This window comes from Nanorana parkeri, unplaced genomic scaffold (assembly GCF_000935625.1).
Source record: "Nanorana parkeri isolate BGI_ZX_2015 unplaced genomic scaffold, ASM93562v1 scaffold618, whole genome shotgun sequence".
Lineage (NCBI taxonomy): Eukaryota > Metazoa > Chordata > Amphibia > Anura > Dicroglossidae > Nanorana > Nanorana parkeri.
The window spans coordinates 861227-885754 of record NW_017306886.1 but is presented as its reverse complement, the minus strand read 5'-3'; the positions used below and the strand labels follow the sequence as shown (position 1 = coordinate 885754).

Genomic DNA, 24528 nt, shown 5'->3' with positions numbered 1-24528 from the left:
ACCAGGAAGGCTATTTTTCAGGAGGTCTTCAAGACAAAATGTATATTTTTTAGGCTTAGGCACAATTGCCATTTCTAAATGTTCCCTTTAACATTGTAAATTTAGAATTTTTGAGTTCTAGTCCACTTTATATATACAGACAGTTTGTTTTCCAGATGGTATGTGCCTTTTTTGTTTAATACACTAAAAATACGATGTTACCATTGGCCATACACCTTGAACTGTGATTGAACATTAAGGGGGTTATTCACTAAGCTGCCGAAGGCAGACGAGTGAAAAACCGAGCTGAAGTAAAGTGAGCCGAAAACTGTTCAGCTATTAATTTCAGCCCTGTATGGCTGATTGTAGCCGTACATTGGATAAAATCAGCCATTTTTGGTTGAGCTCAAGTGAAGAACAAATCCGATCCAACATCTGGCAGTTCAATAGCAAATAGCCGAATATCTCTGAATGTAGATCTGAGCGTAGAGTAATGTATGCATGTGTGCATGAGCCCTTAGTGTCAATGTCTATGTGTTTTTGGCTAGGATAAAAAAAGGTTTTATATGCATTACCCTGTTAGTTTGCAATGTGTCTTTACTGTATGTAGCATACCTGATAATTAGTTTTAGATGAGTTGCCCTTGCTGAAGGCAAAATGCACAGTATTGTCTTTGGGGCTCTACTACAGGTACAAACAACAAGTAATGCACTCATATGTGGTATGCCCTTGCACATCAGGAACAGAATAATTTATTTTGGGGGGTTTTAGTGGTGGGTCATGGTAAAAAAAATATACAGTTAAAATACAATATACAGTTAAAATTAAAGAGAATTATAATTTTGGGCCAGTTTTCCTTTGATAAGAATAAAAAAAAACAGACAATATCCATTAACAGTTACCACCGAATGAAGACCCAACTTGCTCTAATAAAAAAGAAGTACATCTGGAAACAGAAAATAGATGCAAAGATATGCTTTACTAACACATGCCAAAGTTGCACAACTGGATTCAGACTTTAAAGCTAAATTCTAGAAACAAACACTGATCCAGAAGAAATCCACAAAGTACACTGAGATTTAAGTAAGAAAACACATCTTGTATTTAGACAACATTAACTTTTCATGGAGGCTAGCTTTAAGGTTTGTTTTACCTTTGTCATTAAGGGGTTAATCAGTGTTAAATGCTTGTCAAAATTTTTTTTCAGCAAACTTTGGAACAGCTGTATCTGCATTATTTAATTTGTCTTTTTTTTAAACTAATATTATTATTATAATTTAATAATACCCAACAATAACATATTGTATAAAAATTAGTTGAATTCACTTTTTAACAACTGATTAATTCTTTCTTTACAGCAACAAGAACAAGACCCAACAAACCTATACATCTCAAACTTGCCAATTTCAATGGATGAACAGGAACTAGAAAACATGTTGAAGCCATTTGGACATGTTATCTCTACTAGAATATTACGAGATGCCAGTGGAGTGAGCAGAGGAGTTGGGTTTGCAAGGTATGTTCCTACTTTGTACTTTCAATATTGTGTGTTCTGTGGAAAACGTTGACATTTTAAATTTTTTTTGAAATATCTTACGCCAAAACTTGTTTTACATTTGTTTTATATAGAGTAGGAAAGGGTTAGCAGACCTATTAAGTTCTTATTGCTGTGTCCTTGCTGGGGAGATTCACTCTATGCATTTTCCCTGGTGACGATTGTCACAGGAACTGGAGAAACTGTCACTAAAATAGGAATCAATGAGATGTCTTTAATGGGGTGTTTGGTGTGGTAACAACTCTTTAAAGTGACACTAAACTTAGAAGGTAAATCCTAAATATGCATTCAAGTACCTTACCTTATGTAGCTTATTTGTGTATCTTATTTGTGACAATTCCCTTCTTTCTGGAGGGTAGCTACTTTTGTTCTCCATGGTCCCTGGGTGTTGTAAAGTAGTCACCACTCCAAGCTCGCTCTCATGATGGACTACAATCTCACATTTAGTGTACTAATTTTTATTGAAATTACAGTCTATCACGGGAGTGAGCTTGAAGCAGTGGGTACTTTACAACACACATAGGGACCATGGGGAACAAACGTCACCCACTGGAAGGACAGTGTCAGCATGAATTCAGAGATTATTTGGGGATCTACAGCTGAGTGATACACAAATAAGATACATTATTGTTAATAAATAAGGTACTTTAATGCTTTTTTAAGATTTAACTCCTGAGTTTAATGTCCCTTTAGGAGAGATTTCATTTTAACCCTTCCCTACCCTATCCAAAACAGAAAAAAATGTATGACATTAGTTACACTTTAGGTTTGCTTGTAATTGTTTGTTGGGTTGAATCAACAAGTGGCAGCAAATGCAGATAGCCATATACATCTTCAGAAATGTTTTACCTCTGCTTGATACATAAACAAGAACATTTTAGTTGCACAAGGAAACTTACCACAAGAGCAATAGAACAAAGGGTGTAGATGTGAGTCAGCGGATATAAGTACTTACATTTCCATATCTATTAATTGTATCAGATTAGTGAAGCTCAGTGAGTATGTCTAGGCCACTCTCGCACACCAATGGCCTTACAATAGTACCTTAGCATGGGATCCTGTGACAAAGAAAGTAGAATTATAGTGCCACACTGTGTTATCTTACAGTTCTAATTTTTGTTATGAGAAGTTTCCTTCAGACATATGCAGAAGGAAGGTGTGGCTTGCTCCCAGTAGACAACAGTGACACTGCCTTATCTCAGGGAAGACCACTGTAATTAGACAAAAATAAATCAGCGATTGCAACATCACATCAGAATAAAAAAGAAACCTGCCATTTTTTAGTGTACTACTCCTTTAAAAAATTGCTAATTTATTATATTTTTTAGTCAAATATAAAAACACATGTTTTATCTGCAAAACATTCTAGATTAACCAAGTATTTAATTTAAGACACAATTACAGATTCAGAAATAAACCTTGCTGGAAACCTTAGGTTTCTGTATGCGACGGGATAAGGCATTTGTAGCATCTCTAGCATAAAGTCATGAGGCAGAACTAGCAATAATAGCTCCAATAAAGGAATGTCTTGCTGTGCTTGAAAGCTCTATGTGCAGAGTTGTAATGTACATTCAGTTCTGAATTAAGAAAAAAGTATAGCAGAAGCAAGTCAAGAACTTGTTTAATATACAGCTGTAATTGCCTGATATGACTTTGTTGATATGACTTATAGAAATACAAGTAAATAATGTGCCACCAACCAGGGAAAAAAACAGACCCTTCCCAAATATTTTTCAAAAAATTATTAATGACTTTTAAATGAAACTGTTAAAGTGGAAAATCTGCCCCAATTTTGTTACTTTAGTTTTGGTTAGAGTTGGAAACAGGTAGAACATCTGTTGAGTTTTTATTGATTCTGCATCCTTACTAGATGAGATTTCTCCTAACTTTCATACACAAAAGGTGGTGAGAGGAAATCTCACCTTTTACAGTGCTATTGGGATATAAACACCCTTTTGAAGATTTCCCTCTTCTTCTGTTACAGTGAAAGTTGTAAAACTTAAAGTATAACTAAAACCTCTGTTTTTGTTACATATATCTACTGCTAGCAAGGAGTAGATATATGCAAAACATTTTTGTTTTTTTTAAACCGCTTTAAAAGCGGTTTAAACTTACCTGTGTCTTCTCCGCATGCTTCTGTTCGAAAAGCTGAAAAATCTCAGGCGGCCGCAAAGGATCTTGGGGCGGGCGCATGCACAGTTCAGATTTTCGGCCAGGAGACGAGGAGAGACACAAGGTAAGTCTATGGACGGCGTGCACCCGCATGCAGACACCGTGGGACAGGAAGTGCCAGCAAGCACAGAGGAGTAATCGCTGGATCTGAGACCCGCACCATCGCTGTAGAGCAGGCTGAATATGACAGGAAAGAAGAAGAAGATCAGATTAAGAGACATAATTTAAGGTAAGTGCTTACATTAACATTGGGGGGAGGGAAAGAAAACTTATCCTTTAACGTCACTTTAAGGTTTCCTCTCGGTGACAATGGTCATCCACACAAAAAGTGAGAGAGAATGTTTCAAATGATAACACAGAAAGAGAACCTGAAACAGGTTCTAAAAAATTAAAGAGAAAAGATTTGTGTGAAGTTTTATTTATGATACTTTTGGGGTAATATACCTGACTAGAAGAATGTAGCCTCCACCAGAGTTTACAGCCTTCTGCTTCAAATTTTTCTAGGTGTGGCTTGCACCTGTGCATGAACTCCCCATAAACTTAAATGTGGGCAATAACCATATAGAAGTATGGTCCCATTCAAATCAATAGATGCAGGCATGTTTAGTGTGGGACAAGATTTCAGTTGGAAAGCTGTAAACAGAGGAAGAGGCCACTGCCGTTGGGAAGAGGTAAGTAGGCACCTAGGTGTGTGTAGGGGGGGTGGGGATTTTGAAAGATGTGGACAATGGCACACTTATGTGTAAATTTAATAATATAATTCGAAGCATTTATTTGGTCTTATGAAACTAACAATACAAGTGTAGGCACTTCATCCATATTCATCCAAGTTCAGACATATAACAACTATAAATAGTGACATCTACAGGCCAGAGGTAGAAAATTTTGCCCTCATAGTATGAAAGAGTCTTTTTCCTTAATATTTAAAAATATAAACATGAACAATATAAAGTATTATATCACAAAACAGTTACATAACAGTAAATTGTAATTTAATGACATCACATAATCCCACATAGGAGGCTTTCTTATTTGAATATGTCTAGGCAGTTAAGGTTCCTGGTCTCCAGTCTGGTTGTTATCAGAAAAGTATTGGCTAACAGGTGTAAGATAATCAGCATTCCATATGTTTCCAGCATTCCATATGACTCCTAGCTGCCATAGGTGGCAGCTAGGAGCAAGCAGGAGGAGGTACATATTTTCAGAGCAGAAAAAGGGCTTGAGGCAGAAAAAGGTTGGTTGGCAATTGGAAGGCTGCCTAGCTCAGGAGAAAAGGAGGCGAGGCATGCACACAAAAGTATAAGTAGCAGGGACAGCCTCCTATTCATTCAAATCACACAGGAGGAAAATGGCATGTCTCATCTAGGAAGAAAGTGAATTGAGCAATATGTCAATCTGTGTGAAGACTGGGGGCTTACATAGTTGAACATGGGATGATTCAGAATAAACGTTAAGTCTCTACAGAGGGAATGGTATTCACCTCTCTGATTTGGGCTTGGAAAATTTCAACAACAGACTACAGGACCAGCTAGAGAAATGGTAGTCTTTTTTATAGGGTAGGGGGCTAGCCTGTAGGATGGGGCCCATGGGGGTCTAGCCTGTAGGATGGGGCCCAAGAACATGTTATGAGGCCTCTGGAACGGAGCGCATCTGGGCCTCAGCGGAGTTTGCAAGGGCTTAACTGAAGGCATCCTCAGTTATTATTTGGCATTGAGCAATATGTCGTGATCTGCAGTATTCCCAATAAACTTGGGTTCCACCATTTTGCCATGAAGTCATTGTATTTCTTTACTTGGAACACAGTTGGAAAAGGGGCAGGAGTGGGCCCTCTAGCCTTTAAAGGCTTCTGTTGAATCTCTTAAACTCTCCATTTGCTTAGGGGTAATAAATTGTAAAATTTCTATGCACAGATTTCTTTTATCTCAGGAAGGATTTAAACAAATACACAAACAATAAAACAAATTGTGGTCCTTTGTCAAACGCTAGTTCCTTTGAGTTACCTCCCCTACTGAAGACAGTGCAGAGAAATGATAATTACTGTAGAAAATGTTATATTTGAGACAAATGCTATTTTTGGTCATTTACTGTAAAATCCATTAATATTATAGCAAATTGGCAGTCCACGGAGACCTCTGTGAAAGAACATACAATATCAACAACAAGATTCTCCCAAGCCGAATCTTGAGCTATTCGCATTCATGCTCACCCTTGTCCCTTTGTGGTAAGCAGTGTAGTTAAAGTAATATGGTCGATCTGTCAGGCAAACTTTCAATCCCACTGATATATTTTCCATTTTTCTGCTGCCCAAACACATGCTAAAGCTTCTTTTTCTGCAGTAGACTACTTTTTATCTGCATCTGTAAAGATTTTGGATGCAACATCGATAGTTTTCTCTACCTGGTCTGCATAGCATAGTGTAAAGTGAGCCATGCACCAGTAAAATTTCATTAAAACAAAATTTTTTTTTTTCTAATAGTCAACGGGGTCAACTCAATGATCATTTTTGACCGTAGTGAAGAAAGAAATTAAAGGAATGGCAATGTTTGTGTGTAAGAAATGTAATAGTGAATATGGTTATCCATTCAAGAAACTCCATTTATTTTAAGTTTCTGATGACATTATCAAATGTTTTTTCATATGAACATTCTTACAAAAATCTACCAGTGTATAGCCAGCTTAGGGACCACACTAACACCAAAGTCTGAAGCATTTATACTAATATTAGTAGGTACAGAGGGATCAAATAATGCTAGTGGTGAACTGCTCATGATGAGTTGGTAAAACCATTTTCTCCCATAGTAATGCTCTCAAGGGCTCCACAACGGAGGCATAATATTTGGAATACCATAGTAAAACCTAAAAGGCAGAAAGAGCAGGTGCTTCTATTACAGCTTTTAAAAGCACAGGATCAGGCAATAAGTCTCTCTTATTATATAATGTGGCCCAGAATGACAGCTGAGTTTTTAGAAATGGAATAGGCCTTCTGGGGTGATAAGTGCAGTGATGCCACCATTTGTACCTTTTCTAATTGTGCAATTATTTTATTGTGGAATTTTTTTCTGAGTTCATTATGGGTATACTTCTTTTTGGCCAGGGATTAAAAGTACTGGGGACATAGACAACTATGAACTAGCATTTACAGGATGTCCAAAATGTCAGCCTCCCAATGCAGGTTAATTGTGACATGCTTATATTTACATGAGGGGACAAGACAAGGGTAATCTCATTGATGTGCTGAAGATCTTTTCTTGTCCAATCAGCAAACTGGGGGAGGAGAGGTTAAAAGATGTAAAGAGAAACAAAGCCAAACCATTTTTTAGTTTTACTTCTGTTTTGGGTCACAGGAGTACATTTACTAATCTACTCCTGTACACAAAGTCAAAAGATAGCAGGAGTGCCAAGTGCTGTGGTTAGGCAAAAGAGGCATTCTATGTGCAGACTGTTTTTTTTTCTCAGTCCCGGGCAATGCAGAGTTGAAGAATGTGCTTTGTGATCATCAGCTGTTTGTAAATAAATATGGATATTTGGACCTGGACTCTCACTCCTGTTTCCTGATCCTTGACAACTCATAAGGACTATGTATGTCCTAAGTCTTTCTGACTGAATGATGCTATGCGTCAGAACACCAAGGCAGATCAAAAATTAATGGGAAGGGGGAAATCTCTAGATTATAGGTGAGCATTGCTGTCTGAGCTGTCATTTTATCAGATGATGAACATTTTATAAAAAAAATTCCAGAGTTGTTCTTTAAGCCACTGTTTTGGTTAGTAAGTAGCAAAAAGTATAACAAATTTAACAATTTTCTGCTGGAAACTTTATTTTATTCCAAACATCAAAGTAAAAAGATTAGTATTATGCAACCCTAACCCTAACCATAAGTAATATTAAAAAGTCTTATATTTATACTTCCATCCTTCTTGATAATATATTTATTATTTGTGAAATTACTTATGCTTTGCCTTAACTTCTTAACGTAAAGTTTGTATATGTTTATGGTGAATCTTATGTTTTTATTACTTCACTTAAAATGAACTGATCAGAGTGGACATAGTAGAACATTGGTTGTACCCCAGAATTTTCAGACAAAATGAGTTCACAGCCACCAGGAGAATAATAGAAGAACTAAGATCACTATTGTGAAATACAAAAAGTAAATGGACGCTTTCTTTCCAATATTCTTTTTCAAGTAAAGGTGAATTTTGTACTCTTGGCTCTCTGGTCTATTTCTTTCTTTTTTTTCTCTCTTCAAAAGACAGAGCTTATCAAGGATTTTTTTTACTCTTGGCAGCTCCCATATGGTATTCTTTTCTGGGACTACCTTTACTTGTTAAAATGCGCTCAGTGTATTAAAATGAAATTGTCTCCACTGTTTGATGCAGCATAACACTGTTTGACACCATATGCCTGCAGCTACAAAAAGCAGATCTTCATTCCACTTAGACTTTTGGAGACAGTCTCCAAAGAGTAGTTCAAGACAGTCACTTTGCGTAGAATTTCTAAAAACAAAACGAAAAATTGCAGTGTGAAGCTTGTAGGGGGTTTGCAGATTGGTTTAGCAAAGTAATAGGAGAAAGGAAAAACAAGAACATTGGTAAAATATTATTTACAGTTTTTCTCATGTTACTTTTCTTGAGGGAGCTGAGGTTTTATTGAATTATTTCTTTACTCTAGTCAAATGTATCCCTGTCACCTTTACAGATGTGGAATATATGCTTTGACATGTTTTTCTATATAAATGTACCCTCAGTACTTTGAGCTGTACCTAGTATGTGGTCTGTTATGCAGTATTTGATGGCAACTAGAAGCTGATGTAGCAGTTTATTGTTCGTTCACTTGCTATCATAGCTGGCATGATGTATTCAAAAAACAATCTTTCAATAAGTCCCATTTGATTTTAAGTTGAACAGTAGTTTCCCCATTTTCCTCTTTTCTTCCTCTGTGCTTTGTAACTCTGAGAAGGACAACTAAATGTATAAGGGGCATAGAGGACCTCAACTATAGGGAACAATTAGCTAAACTGAATGTATTCATCCATGTGAACAGAAGATTAAGGGGGATATGATCATCTTGTATAAATATACAAATATTCTATATGGTAAACTTGGTGCAAAGTTATCCACTTTAGACTAAAAGACACAAGGACATACTTTGTGCCTGCAGGTAAAGAGGGAAAACCTCTACATATAGAAAGGGAACTTTAGAGCAAGCACTGAAAATGTGGAATGTTCTACCACTGAACTGGTTCTAGCAAATACAGCTTCACAAGAAGGCTGGCTGTATTTCACAAATGCAAAATTATAAATAACTATTAGTATTTATAAGAAATCCCATTGTAGAATTTTTATCCAGAGAGTATTTGATTGCCTTAGGTGATCAGAAAATATTTTTTTGCCATGTGCCATACTTTATTGCTTACCTTTTGGTTTGAGGTTTCCTTTGGTTTCAACTCCAGGTTTAGGGGTTTGAGGGATGTATGGTAGTTTTTTGGTTGAACTTGATGGACATCTGACTTTTTTTTTAACACAACTGATTAAGTAACCATTGAAGATTGTAGTGTCATAGTACAGCCAAAAGACAGTCTCTAGCAAAACTATTTCCCCTGTTGTACAATAAAGATATCTTTACTGTTAGTGTGGCATCTGTACAACATTTTTATATGTTGGTCATGGATGCAGTAGTCTCGTATCAGGGTGGGTTAATTTAAGTCTTAAGTACTGCTTTATACTGCAATAGACATGCGCAATTCTTTTTGTTCCAAATTGAAATTTGTATGAATGTCTGTAAATTCGGACATTCGGATGCATCCGGATTTCCAAATGACGGAAATAATTAATCTGAACGAATCCGAATGTTTGATAAGAAATTCGGATACATCTGGATTTCATTCGGAAACTAAACACAACAAGAGGGAGAGCTGTCATTTACCGCACGCTGGCTTTTCTGCACTTGCATCTCAAATGAAAACAAAGTAACACAATAATGTTACAAAATGTAAATAATGAAAGAAGCTGAGAGATCTGTGTTATTCAGTAACACCTTCTGCTTCTTTGAGTACAATTCCATCCCAAATGTATCTGACAGCTGTCACAGAATACACAAAAGTGTTTAACTTTTAACAGAAATAATAATAATTTTAAAAAAACAGTGTAGGGTCCCCCCTAATTCATACCAGACCTAAAAGGTCTGGTAGCAATGATAAGTGGGACCCCATGTAGAAAAAAAACAAAACAGTGTGCAGTTCCCCGGCAATTTATACCAGAACCTTTAGGTCTGGTAGTAATTTTAAGGGGGAACCCCAATGCCAAAAAAGTTTAAAAAAAATGGGTCCTCCTAAAATCCCATACCAGACCCTTAATCAGGGCAGCAGCCTGGCAGGGCAGAAAAAGCGGGGGGCGAGCGAGCCCCCCTCCATTCACTTCACCATAGCAGGCCACATGCCTTCAGCATTAGGAGGGTGCTTTTCCAGGGGGGACCCCTTGGAAAAGCACCTTGTCCCCGTGCCGATGGTGCCTGACCCCATGCCTGACCTGGTGGTTGTGGGGTCTGTGGGCAGGGGGCATCTGAGTACCCACTTTCATAAAGGGGGCACCCAAATGCCACCCCCCTTGTGAATGAGTAAGGGGTACTTGTACCCTACTTATTCACTAATGAGTTAAATAAAATGTAAATAAATAAACAACAGCTTAGAAAAAATTCCTTTATTTGAACTAAAAAAAAACATTTTTAGTAAGTAAAGTTTTTCTAAGCTGTACCCTATTAATTTTTCTAAGCTTTACCCTATTCATTTTGGACGGTGAAACTTCAATATTCCTTTAGTAAAATAATTAATTGATTGACTATTACCTATGTGAACATGGCATAATGCTTCTAGGCTTTCAAGGTAATAAAGGTATGGGGAATCAGAAGGAATTCCACAATGAAGCCAACTTCTTGTCAAATTCAAAGGTGATGGTTAAAAGGAGAGTCAACTAGATTAAGAAGAGAAGAGGATGCCATAATAACTTATAGAACTGACAAGTACTGTACATGGTGGGGTGCTTGCCCTTGTGCAGCTTGATACAACTCTGCTCTGTTTGCTTCAAACTGAGCCTTCAGCAGTCAAGGCATGGCCACACAGCAAGTGCCCATTTACAAAGCCCTAGAATAAAACAGAAAAAGATAACTCACTCAACCAACAATTACAATAGTGTTCATCTGCCCTACACACATCTGTACACCTCTATAATCATTATATAAATCAAAATGTCTTTTTATATAACACTTTGTGGTTTTTATACTTATTGTGAACCACATGTTATACTTATGTTTTATGTTTCAAATTGTATCACAAACAGAACAATATAAATTTCCCTTGCCCGTTCCTTATTACACTTTTTCTGCTTTAAGTAATGGATAGATAGATCATTTCGACTTTTTATTATGGTATCACATAAAGCATAGAGCTGATGAAAGCACTTTTTTTATTTTGTGTTTTTTAATTACAGAATGGAGTCTACTGAAAAATGTGAAGTGGTAATACAACATTTCAATGGAAAGTATTTGAAAACACCTCCAGGTGTACCAGGTTAGTGTGGACCATAACATTCTAGCATTAATATAACATACATCTGCAATAATTCCTAAAAGAGAAATAAAAGGCATTTTATTTCATTTTGTCAAATAATGTGTAGTAGGGTTTTCATAGTCATTTTATTATTACAGAATTGTTAATCTCTATGTATGGTTCATGTTTTCTGATTCAGCCATTATATAAATGCCACCTAAAATACCTCCTCAAAGTAAAGGTCATAAACATCTCTAGTTTCTTGTGAGCAATTGTCTGAGAAATCATAAGGAAAATCTTAAGTGGACCCCTCAGTAACCTAACAGGTCAGCATGAATATATTCCTATCATGCCACAATATGCAGATTACAACTTGCTGTTTTTAAAAAAAATCTGTTGTTTTTCTTTATTGAAACACTGCCCTCGAGCTCCAGACAAGTACATTGGCCTAGGCCGAGATGATGCCATCAGTCTGCTGCAGGGTGTAGGAAGTGTTTCCTCAGCCTCCCCTCCTTCAGTGATCAGACTGCAACACTGTGACTTTGTAGAAAGGCCAGAGAATGCAGCAGGTCTGATCAGTTTCAAACATTTGTAAACACATCCAAAAAAGCTGCACTGGCACCAGTATTTACATGGTTGTGTCATCATTGGGCTAGAATGTCAGTCCTGGAAGTAGGTGGTGACTCTGGATAATGTCAGAACAAAACAAGAATCAATCCTTCTGGATAAAAAAAAATCAGCTAAAATTATTATCAGGGATAAGACTGTAATCTCTGAGAGTGGTAATAATAAATACTTGTAAATGTTACCCTTTCACATTATTTAACATGCATGCACTCACCATCAAAAACATACTTAATATGTAAGTGTTTGGAGACAAAAGAAATATGGGTATGTTAAAGGGGTTTTCAATGTTATTTATTGTATGATGTCCATCATGAATTGAGTGTATATAATTGATCTTGGCATGTTACACAGTAATCCTATTTTCGCTGTGTGCATTAAGGATTATATTATCCTCGTTTTGGGGCCAGTTAATGATCATTTTAAGTGTAAATTGATGCAATCTGTCAGACTGCATCATAAGCAGCAAATAGAGATAAGATTATTATTAGCTGATAGTATGCTAGAGGTAATTTTCTTGACCCAACTGATTCTTAAAATCTGGTAAAATCTGTAGAATCTCCTTTAGATCTACCAACATGTATATAGTGTCTTATTGGATATAAATTGATTGCAAAGATTAGATAAGCACGATTGTACTGATTGAGATTTTACAGTCAGATTATAAACTGTATGGTGAGCATTAAAGAGACCCCGATCAATTATTTCAATAGCAATCATCCCTTAAGATTGTATGTGCATTTAAAGTAATATTAAACTCAAAAGGTTTTTAAGCTTTTTCAAATGCTGATTTCATCACTTATAATGGATACTGCTCCTTGATGTTTAAAGGTTTTAGCTTTCTGCAGAATCAGCTGGTCCCCTAAGCACTGACCCTGATATCCTGTTTTAGGGTGGCCTTTCCCCTGCAAGGTCCTATGGAGCCACCCTTGTGTGTGCTAGTAAGCTTTGTGTTTCTCCACAAATGCACAGCACAGCAAGCCACTCCTCTGCCCCCACTCCTCCGTCATCCCTTCACCAAGCTAGTAGATGGTAGCTGAATATTGCACTGTCCCTTGTGATGTTGTACTGTACAGGAAGTACAGGGAAGTGAAGCTGGCAGAGTTGGAGCTGTTTGGAAACATGATGATTGTGGGAAAGTGCTTGGGCAAAAATTCAAAGAAATACTTTGTTGGACAATATATATTTGTTTTATTTGGATTCATTATTCATTATTATATACATAAAAGGTAATGTAGGAAGGTAAGGGGAGGAGCGGAGGAGCTGGCCCAGCACAAACAGTAATTAGACACTCCCTGGAGAGTGAATGGACACCTTATAGAGTGTAAATTTCCTAGCAAGTTTAGAGCCACATTGCAAGTCAATAAAATTGTTTATGGAAAGGAAAACCTCAGCAAGTAAGCATTTAAAATACTTGTGATTTTACTTGCATTTATAAAGTCGGTGACAGGGTCTCTTTAACTGTTGATTTTGATTTGGCTGGTAGGTGATGAAGGCAGGCTGTGAGTAAATTGTCACTTACAATATTTAGTATTGAAACCCCTCCAGCATTTTACCCTGCTCATTGCTTCTACAAGTCACAACTGACAGGAAATCACTAGCATTATCTGGAGTTCATTGCATGTATGATTTAAACTTTTTATGACAACCCCCTAATGTTTAAGTCAAATTTAGTGGCATTTTTTTCAATAATCAGGAAAAAGAAAATAGTTTTTCCTCTTAGATTGTAATTATCTTTTTTGTATTTCTGGTGAAGATTATTTTCTTATATCTTATTAAATTCTAGCAGCTGCAGCTTATGTGGATGAATACAGTCATTTGCTGCTAAGTGCTCTGATCCAAAGTTACATAAAATCTTTAAAAAGTATTTCTGCTAAATCATTAGTATTTATGAATATTTCATTTTAATGGGTATCAGAGTGTCTTGATTAGATTTTAGGAGTTTTCATTTTCCTCTAAGGAACAAAACATTTCTTTACTATTTCTTCCTCAGTGCTATACCACATGAATTTCCCTATTGTATTCAGATTAACGTTAATTCCTCCTATTCATTTATGTCTATTTAGGGCTGACACATATAATACTTCACCAGTCCTGCTTTTTTTTTCCAGTGATAGCAATAAAGTTACATTGTCGGAAATGTAGAGGACGAATAGATACGCTTGAATTCATGAGTCTGTAACCAAAGTAAAAATGCACTATATGAGTCTCAAACTGTCTTCACTTATGCCAAATCTTCCGTTACAATATATATTGTGCTCAGCTCTTTTCCTAGAGTTTTTCTCGATGAAGGCAAACATAGCAACATTCCTAAATTCCTTTATAGTATTGCTATAATATTTAGTGACTTGCTAAATATATGTGTATCCACAAACAATGCTGAAATTGTGAACATTACATAATTTTACAAGCGCATGAATTTGTAACAAACTGGGAACAATGGATATTGTAGTAGTAGTAGTAGTAGCTCTAACTGCAAGACTGAAAAAGTTTATAGTCAGATGCAAGATGTGCTCATTTAAAATACAAGTGTACTTTTGATCCAAATATCCCTGCCCCCCTATCTTGCCCCCTAAGCAAATCTAACATAAAATCCTCCTACCCCTGATATATAATTATATGTAGGTGGTGGAGAAGCCTCTTTCAGTGTTTACATCCTCCATTCAGCAGTCTCTGGCTCTAACTAGGCCAGTAACTTTCCCTACATGTGAATAGAGCTCTTATCCTGCAGTAGAGGTGCTTGGTGCACAGGTTGATTTACATGCATAGGGAGTTACTGCACTGGGGAAGGCTGGGGTTTTTGGATCAAAAAGTGTAATTGTACTTCAAGGACATTCAAATATATATCTAGTCACTATAAACAAGACATATGCAGTACATCTATCTATGTAATGCATGTATATGCCCCCAGGCTTTAAACCTTTAAAGAGTTAACTTCACAAGTATAGAAAAATACATGTTGATTATTGATGAGTGAATTGACTGGGTTCGGATCATGGAACATTCATCAAACTCATCATAAGTTCCAGAAAATGTGAACTTTAATCTGAATTCCAATGAAGTCAATAGGAGGGAATCTTGAAAATCAATTTTGGCCATTTTCAAGAATAATAGGCAGAGGATTGCCACACAAATGGCAAGGGGGGCTGGGTACTGCCATGGGGAACATAAACCAGTGAAAAAATACATTTTGAAGAAGTGTTTGAGATTGTCAAGGGAAAAAAAAGATCATTCCATTCTAATACATACTTGGTAGATGGCTTTAGGCATTCTCATCGACTGCGTCAGCGACACTGTATTCTGCCAGCACATATTGGGAACTCGTGGTTTATGAGGAGTCTTAGGGTGAGGCCATTGAAGAGGATGGGGTAGAGATGACAGAACTATCACCGTCATCAAGATAAAGGAAACAGAGAGGTACCATCAGCTCAAGTCTCAAGCTCAACCTCATTCTGCATCCTTCCCAGCTGCCATCAAATGTGATAGACACTGAGACACAGAAACATTACCCTATACATTCTATTCACTAGGGCAGGGATGGCCTTCTGGGTGAAAAAACATGACTGGGTACTTTCCACTGTGGTGCAACACAGGCCACAAAGTCACAGAAGGGGGCAGACTCCACTAGCTGGAATGATAGAAGCTGTAAATCCAGCAATTTTACTAAGCTAGGCTGAGATGCTCGGCATGGGGGTTACTGGGTGACAATTTTTTCTTCTGCTCCAGCAGCTGGGCAAGAGGCACCTGGAGATGTGTAAAAAAAAGCCCAGACTGCTCAGTTATGTAGAGCACTCTAGTGTAATCTAGTGGATTGAAAGGGTGCTCCTACCACTCCTCTGAAAGCTACACCTGACCCTAGAAGACATTTTGCCTCTCCCTCCCTTTTCTCTTCTACAATCTCTGGCACCCAGATATGGTCTGCCGTGGTCATCCCTACACTCCTCATTACCCAAGCCCATTTGGCTTCCAATTTCCAAGAAATTGCAGCTGCAGGAACACCAACGGCAATTGCTGCTCTTGAGCTTCTTTGTGCATTAATTACTCATGCTGAGCTGACATCATTCTGTCTACTTCTCCATTCCAGTTTTCAGGATAACAACAGTATTGGCTGTAGAGAAAGAAGAGGGCAGATTTGCAACTGCTGTGGAAAATGCACTTCTCTGGGCCTGAGAGGAGAAGGATTAGGATAACTTGATTAGCCAATCCATAATCTCCTCCACAAGCTCCGGCTGCATAGCATGTCCACTGCCAGAAAGGTGCAGATTGACAAACCCTATATCCTACAGATGCAGAAACTCTTTGTACATGAAAAGCCTTGCCTTCCTAGTATGCGGTGATGTGCTAAAAACAAAGGGCAGCTTTGCCTGTGTCAGGAACCCAACATTTTTTAAAACCTAGCAGAATTATATTTAAATAAAATATACCCCTATAAAATATAAAACCTAAAACACTAAACCACAGCCCAAAAACACCAAGCCACAAACCCTGAAGCACTAAACCAACCTTATATTGGCAACCTTATATTGGTTTCATCTGCAATACTAATGGAAATTAGACATGTGCGATTCGGTTCGTTCCGAATCGAAATTCGGACGAATTTTCGGAAATTCGGACATTCGGATGTATCCAATTTCCGAATTACAGACATAACGAATGCAAACGAATCCGAATTTCCATTTCGTTTTGTTTTCTGTTCTTATTCGTTTCTTATTCGTTTCTTATTCGTTTCGTTCGTTGGAGCAAAGTGCCATTAGAGAAGGAGAAAAATATGTTTTCCCCCTCAAATGTCACTTTGCTGCAAACGAACAAACGAAACGAATAAGAAACAAATAAGAAACGAATAAGAAACGAATAAGAACAGAAAACGAACGTTCGAACTACCGCTACCGAATTTCGTCCGAATCCGAATTCCGAATCCGAATTGACTTTCACACCCGAATCCCGAAAAATGAAATAACACAAATCCGAATTTAAAACGAAACAAAACACATTTTTTGGCACTGCACATGTCTAATGGAAATGAGCTTTCTTTATTATGTTTTTTTTTAACTTTTTTTAAACCTAAAAAAACTAAACTAAAAAAAGGAATATGAAAATGTGAAATAAAAAAAAGAAAAGCCCTTATTACAAGAAAAATACTGTAGGGAGGGGTGCAGCAGCTAAACAGCACAATCATGTATTTCAAAAAAGGACCTCTTGGCCTATGCACTGTGCACATAGAGTTTATTACATAATAATTTGGAACTCTACAACACTGCAATTCACAGATATGAATCACAATACAGAACAGTGAGTATAGGGAGGAGGAGGGAAATTATGTAGCCCACCACACTGCAATTCACTGTAATAATTCAACACAATACAGTACTTTAGCACTGTAATAGCACACTTTCAGATGTCCCTGAGTTTTATAGGGAGGGGCTGGAAAATAGGAAAACCCCCCTTAATGACCCTTCTAAGCCACCTATTAACAGTTTGAAGGCTAGGAAATGTATCATAGGTAACTGGTTACTGTATCAGCGAACACCCACATTAGTTTGCCATTTTGTAGTTTTTTAATTTTTTGTAACTTATCAAACAGATTCAACAAAACACTTCCATTGGTATATTTAACAGACCAAATGGAGCAAATTCAGTGTTATGTCGTGGAAATACATTTTAAGTGCAGGTGCAAATCACCTGCTATCACCATTAACCAGTGGGCTCAAATTATGATATCATATTATGATATAGGAGACCAACACACAAACACAAAAGTCTGCTATAAGCTGGTCTGATTTATTACGATGCGTTAAGGTTTATAAGATAATAGACCTGTGCACTGCCAAAAAATTTGTTTCGTTTTAAATTCGGATTTGTGTTATTTCATTTTTCGGGATTCGGGTGTGAAAGTCAATTCTGATTCGGGATTCGGACGAAATTCGGTAGCGTTAGTGCGAACGTTCTTATTCGTTTTCTGTTCTTATTCGTTTCTTATTCGTTTCTTATTCGTTTCGTTCGTTTGCAGCAAAAGTGACATTTGAGGGGGAAAAAATATTTTTTCTCCTTCTCTAATGTCACTTTGCTCCAACGAACGAAACGAATAAGAAATGAATAAGAACAGAAAACGAAACGAACGTTCGTGCGAACGCTACCGAATTTCGGAAATGGAAATTCGGATTCGTTTGCATTCGTTATGTCTGTAATTCGGAATTCGGATACATCCGAATGTCCGAATTTACGAAAATTCGTCCGAATTTCGATTCGGAACGAAACGAATCGCACATGTCTATAAGATAATACAGAGAGAGTAGGGGAAGGGGATGTGGTGTGGAATGTTATGCAGAGGTAACAGATAATATAGAAGGTCAATAGTAAGTTACATTTCTAGGAAAGGAGAGGTAAAAACACTCTTGTGCAAAAGTTCACTCTTCCCTTGAAATGAACACACAGTTGTTTTATAAGATTTACAGCCTTTTGCATTATGTGTATATGAAATGGATTTCTCTTTCTCTTTTTTATGGTCTTGATAATCTGATGTTTGTAAATTTGATTATAAGTTGATGTGATCATAACCTGTCTGGAACTTCAAATATTCCATCACTTGTCGCCATGTCTCAATTTTGTAATTTTTGCAGAGGTTTCATAAAAGCAAAGCATGTCAAAGGCTAAAATTAGTATATGGATATACTGTATGTATATGCCAAGCCTTATATTATATTCCTTGAAGCCATTTTGAATCACAGATTCCATTTTGAGTAATTTTTTTCTCCCACAGTTAGGATTTATATACACTTAAAAAAAAAAGTTTAGATGGACTAATACTGCAAATGAGGCTGTGCAACTGAGGAAGACAAGATTTTAACTGCTGAACTGCAGACAAAGGTTAATTTAATAGCTGAAATACATAAATAGGAACTGTTTTACCTGCCAAAGGATGTGCTGTTCAGTTCAGTCAGTCTTGTGAAGCAGCCACCCCTAGCAGTCATGCTCTGGACCTTTCTACATATTGAACTGGACAACAAAGAGGCAGCATACTGGTGAGCCATCTGCTCTCCCCTCTTGGAAGTATGTCCTCTGGGTGTGACTGAGAACACTGTGCAGAACAATAACTATTTGGCTAAAGCTGCTAGTCTTCCCTCTTCTAGTCTGCATTCGTCTATAAATAAGAGATTACAGAATGCTGTTATCAAGACAAAGCCAGGTACTTATGTCTGCTGCTGATGTAAAAGTACATTGAATAATTGAATACATTTATATTGGATTTTTTTTAATGCCTCACTGACGTTCAGATTAAAATTCCCCATTCCACCCAAACCTTTCCTTTTATTAGTTTGAATAGACTGGAAAGGGTTTAAAATGCCTGTCTGGTTTTAACTTTTGGTCTTGCCTGCACTGGGGAATGTTCCCTTACTGAGGAAAATAGGACAGGGAGGCAGAGGCTATAATAATAATATTGCAGATGTTCCAACCTGTCCACACTCTGCTTAAAGAAAATATTTTGTTGGTGTTTGTGTTTCCATAGGAAAGATTTCCCACTGTCACCAGGATAGGTAATAACCCCACTGTGGACCCCAGAGCAAAAAAAAACCAAACAGGGCTGCTAAACCTTCACCACTGTATGCAAAATAGTTTGCATATCTTTTGTCTATAGCTTGTAATGCCAAAAGATAAGCAAGCAGATTTGCAAGTCTTGAGCTTCAACCAGGATTGCTATAACCTTGCATTATGTGTGCTCCTATTTGAAAGCCAATATGTAAGGTATAAATGTTCTAGAAGTCATGTCAAGGAGTTGCTTGGCTATATAAATATACAGCTCTTGTTTGACCAAAGGTGGGAAGGCCTAAAACATCACATACATAAATGAATGCTTCATCGGCAATACTGATAGAAATAAGCTTTCTTTATTTAAAAAAATATATACCTAGCTAACAAGCATTTAGAAAGAAGTCAGTACACATTATACATTTGGGTCCAAATCCCTGAGTCCTTCTTTCCTCCTCAGTTTGGTCTGATGTACATATATCTATGAAAATGTACCATTTAACTACCAAAATTGCTATTCTGCACTAAAACCTTTATCTTATCTCATAATTATTCTGTTGTTTGCTATTTCAAAAAGTCAGTACAAAGAAAAAGTAATGGTGGAAAACAACAATTCTTACCCAATCTTTTTTGGCATATAACTGGGAGAATGGCAGGGGTGTGTCCATTGTCTAAATACATTGTGCTGGAAGTTGTCCTTTTTTCTCATGTCAGAAAGTTGGGAGGTATGCTTACTCCCCCATCTTCCTGCAAGTGTGTGGAAATAATACCTATAGTATATCACTAAAGATGGGTGCGTCAGTGAGAAAAACATTTCCAGCTCAGAACAAACACATTGTAGGTTATTTTATAGCTACACCCACAATATTAATTCAGTAAAGATGATATTTGCACTGTCTGACATAATAAGCTGTCTGGAGAAGAATAAACAAACAAGTCTGTGTTGGAAATATAATTATGCAAATTAGGAGCTAGCACGCATCTGAACTGTGAAAATTGTATAAAATGATTTAGTAGGAATAAATGCTGTCAATTCTCAGACGTTTCCCTTTAAAGAGTTTAAACCAGCAACTCTGCAAAAGTACATAAGTATTTGTATAAGCAATTGACAGTGTCCCCTTTCTACATACTAATTTTCCAATCAATGTGACTGATAGCTATCTGTATTTTAGAGGACAGGCTTGGGTATACACTGTGCAATGGCTCATTAAGCCTTGGATGAGTTTAGGAGAGTCTTCTCTCTATTGGGCTCTGCAACTCATCAGTCTTTTAAATCCAAACTTGAATTGTTTCTGTACACTTTTATATAAGAAAATAGATAAGAAAATAATCGGAATGCAAATCAGCAATATTTTGCATAGTTGTTGTTTAATTTTATTATCCTTATACCAAACTTTAATATATAACCTGCAGTCTTATCAATACAAGAAATAGTTTACTTGTAGAAGATGTCTTATCTGCCCCTGTTTATAATTGTATTATTTAAACTGAATCTTTAGGTTTAAGATGCTTACTTGTTTATTTTGCTTACTTATTATGTAAAGTTTAAAAAAAGCTCTTTGATTGAATACAGGAAATCTTGCATATCAATATTTATTTATTTTTATCACTATTGCCAGCAGGTGGAACTCTATGCAATGTGTGCAATATCTCCTCCTTTTAGCCCCCTTGCATGTTATGTGTAGCCCATTTCAGTGCCATTCATTGTCAATAAAACACATTGCCAAAATGCACGGCAATGCACTACTGCCCATTGTAATGCGCTGCATTGCAAAAAAAGGGCATGTTCATTTTACTGGATGTTTTGGTGCATTGCAGCCCATGAAGTTGCATAGTAAATGCACTGTAACATAGTACCGTACATTGCAAAAATAATGGCGAATGGTCATTTTCTGGATCTTTTGGTGCATTGTCAGCCCATTAACCCCTTCATGACTGAGCTTTTTTTCAGTTTTTGTTCGTTAATGACTGAAGCAATTTTTATATTTTTGCTGTGTGATTCTTCCACGCTAGTAATATACTTACAAATACAATAAATTCTTACAAATTGCAGCCACACATATTATTATTATTATTATATATTAATATACCTTACTAAGTGCACCCACACATATTATATATTGTTTTTTAAACAGATAGGGATGTATATTTATAACACATATGTGTGCCTAACACCTCACTTAGTATGAATAAAATATAAAAAAAATTAAGAAGAAAATGAAGGAAAAAATTTTTTCACAGATTTGATTTTTTATACTTTTTTTTTAGAAAAATAGCACAGCTAAGAAAAAAATGCATTAAAATATATTCATTTATTTGCCCTTTTCCTTTGCAACATCTCACATCCCTAGGGTTTCAGAAATGTTTATGTACTTCTCAGCCTATAACTGAAAGCTAACATTTAATTTTTTTTCTCTAAAAGCTAATACGGTAGTAGTCACCAGATTAGACATGTGGCGTACAATGTCACTGTCACTAAGTGTCACATGTAGTGACAGAGACATACTTTGAACACCCCCATAATGAGGGGGTTAAATTAAAAAAAAATAACTCAATAGGGTGAAAAACAAATCTGCAGCTCAGCTGCAGATTTTCATTGTGAGGGGTTCATTTTTATAATAATGATAGTATCAAATTATATTTATATATATATATATCATTTTTTTAGATTTATTTAAATTTTTTCATACCTTATTTTCAATACATACCTACATACCTACATACCTTAGTTTTCAAACCTTAGTTTCACTAAAGACTGTTCAGAAGCCTAAAACAGGCAGCTTTTGGCTCTTGCTGAATGCTTCTATACTGAAGCATTCAGCAAAATGCTGGTATTCAGCAAAATGCACTTCCTATCACTGTTAGGCAACCGTACACATCAGGATTAGCAAATCCCGATGTGTACGGTTGCCTAACAGTGATAGGAAGTGCGGTTCACACCGCACTTCCTATCACTGTCAGGCACCCATTCCCTAAAAGCGATCGGATGTCTGAAAATGCTTAAATCTTTCATTAATGGATGTCTAAGTAACTATTAATCCCAGTGGTTACCGGCATTCTAGAGCCCTGAATAGCTGTGGACAAACACTGTACGTCCGCAGTCATTTGGGCACTAAGTGGCCGGGATGCATAGTGTACGTCTCCCGTCAGGAAGGGGTGAAGTTGATTGGGATGCTTTAATGTAACACTCATTAAAGCATGCAAAAATGTGTGTTTACACAGTGCATCAGGATGACATGGTGTGAATGGTCCCTTAGACAACTGCTACAAATTGATCTGAACAAGTCAGATGTTGTCTCTAGTAATGATGGCAATGTGTTAAATTAAACCTGTGTTTTGTCTATAAAGGGCAATGCAACAGGTTCACTTTAATGCAAGCCTCCACAACATCTAAAAAATACCTTTCCTTCAATCCTCCACTGCCCCACTTGCCATCAGGAGAATCCCTGTTTTATCTCCAGTCAGATCTTCCATTTGAGGATTGTCTCCCTATCCCCATGTGATAACGCTGAACCAATTCTAAAAACCAATGCACATGTCTGTTGATTTGCCCTAGTATATGGTAATCACTTTTGGATCTGAGCACATACTTTTTTATTTCCTATTTTGATTTTCTATTTAGAACACACAATGTGTACAATACAATTACAAAGCAACAGGTACGCTATGCTTTATGTAGGCAATAAAATAGGCTGAGCTTGATTAGATATGCCTTACTAAACATTTACAGACATTTATGTCTACATTATTTTACTTATAATTGGAAATTTATGTCATGAGATGTTTTCTCACCTAAGCTCTGTTTATCAAAATGTGTCTTTTAAAAACATGTCATGCTGAAAAGGATTTGATCCTATTTGTGACCTAAGAAATCTGCGTAATAATTTGCTGCAGTACAGAACTGCCATCTGCTAGCTTGTATAGGTTTATATTAATGAAGCATACAAAACAAAACTGACTTGCAGGATATTTTCTGCACTTCTTTATTCTTAGGTTATGTCATGCTTAAATTACTTTTTTAATATGCCATTTTTATTTTACATTTATTATGACTTGTTAACAAGATATAGTAAGGCCAGGGAGATGGAGTATAATACAATCACAGCCATCTACAGCTCTGTGAATGTGGAAGTGTTAAACACTTGGTCATGCCCTCCAGCTCCTCTCAATAAGATGCCACTATGGGACTCAATCCATTACCCAGTTTAATCATCCTTTAACGTTGGTTATTTGCTTAGAGGCAAAAAGTACCGGCAAAATGAATAGAGCAAAAAAAATGTATATTAACAGCTCATCATTCCCCAGCAATATATTTTTCAAAATACAAAAAAAAGATAAAGATGAAAAAATGTCCAAACAACTGGCAGCGACAAGATGTGATCTTCATGTTCACATTAGATTTGATAAATTACAGAACAAACATTATATTATCACAACATGGGGATTACACCTCTAGAGCTCCATGCTGTGAGGTATTTGTTAAGACGGTAGATAGATCTCCGGAGGCTATCATTAGGACTGGCAAATGAGAGACAATATGACCTCTGGTCACAGTCTAAGAAGTAATTTTAGAGCTGAATGTTTGTCATTTGTCACCAGGGTAGAGTTGCCACCTACTGCTGGGCTTCCAAAGATAAAGAAATGGGAAAATATCAGAACGGTAAGATGGAGGAAATGCGGGAGAAGAAAAGTGACATGCATGCCTGATAAAACACATATATAACAAGTAAAAGACATTGAATATTTACGAGTTACAGGATCCAACTGCAACTAATTAGATGCTGAGACACTTAGGTATGAAAGACGAAAACTGACTGGGATGCCTCAAATGTCTTCATATTGTTATTTTAAACAGTCATTGGACTTTGCACCATGTTGAAGGAAAGCTGTAAAAAGGCTGTAGGGAGGCTGCCCTTCAAAAAATAACAGTTCCCTGCCGGTAATACTGATCCAATGCCTTCATTACCTTGACTTACAAATTGGGAACAAGTATGTAGATTAGAAAGTCTGACTGTATCCTACTTTCCTAATTTACATACTTATTTAGATCAGTGCTTAATGAAGCTGCAGCTGGAGACAGCATGGCAATGTGCAGGGAAAGAGGTTAGCGATAGAATGTAAATATATATAT

At 36.7% G+C, this 24528-nt stretch overlaps 1 protein-coding gene across 1 annotated transcript in view; it reads left to right on the top strand.

Moving 5' to 3' along the window:
- The window catches only part of LOC108792235 (RNA-binding motif, single-stranded-interacting protein 3-like), a 132458-nt gene that overhangs the window by 31611 nt on the left and 76319 nt on the right, over positions 1-24528 (top strand). Inside the window, exons 3-4 of the mRNA XM_018562971.1 lie at positions 1338-1495; positions 11191-11270. Coding sequence (XP_018418473.1) covers positions 1338-1495; positions 11191-11270 — 238 coding nt within the window. The remainder of the gene's footprint in view (positions 1-1337; positions 1496-11190; positions 11271-24528) is intronic.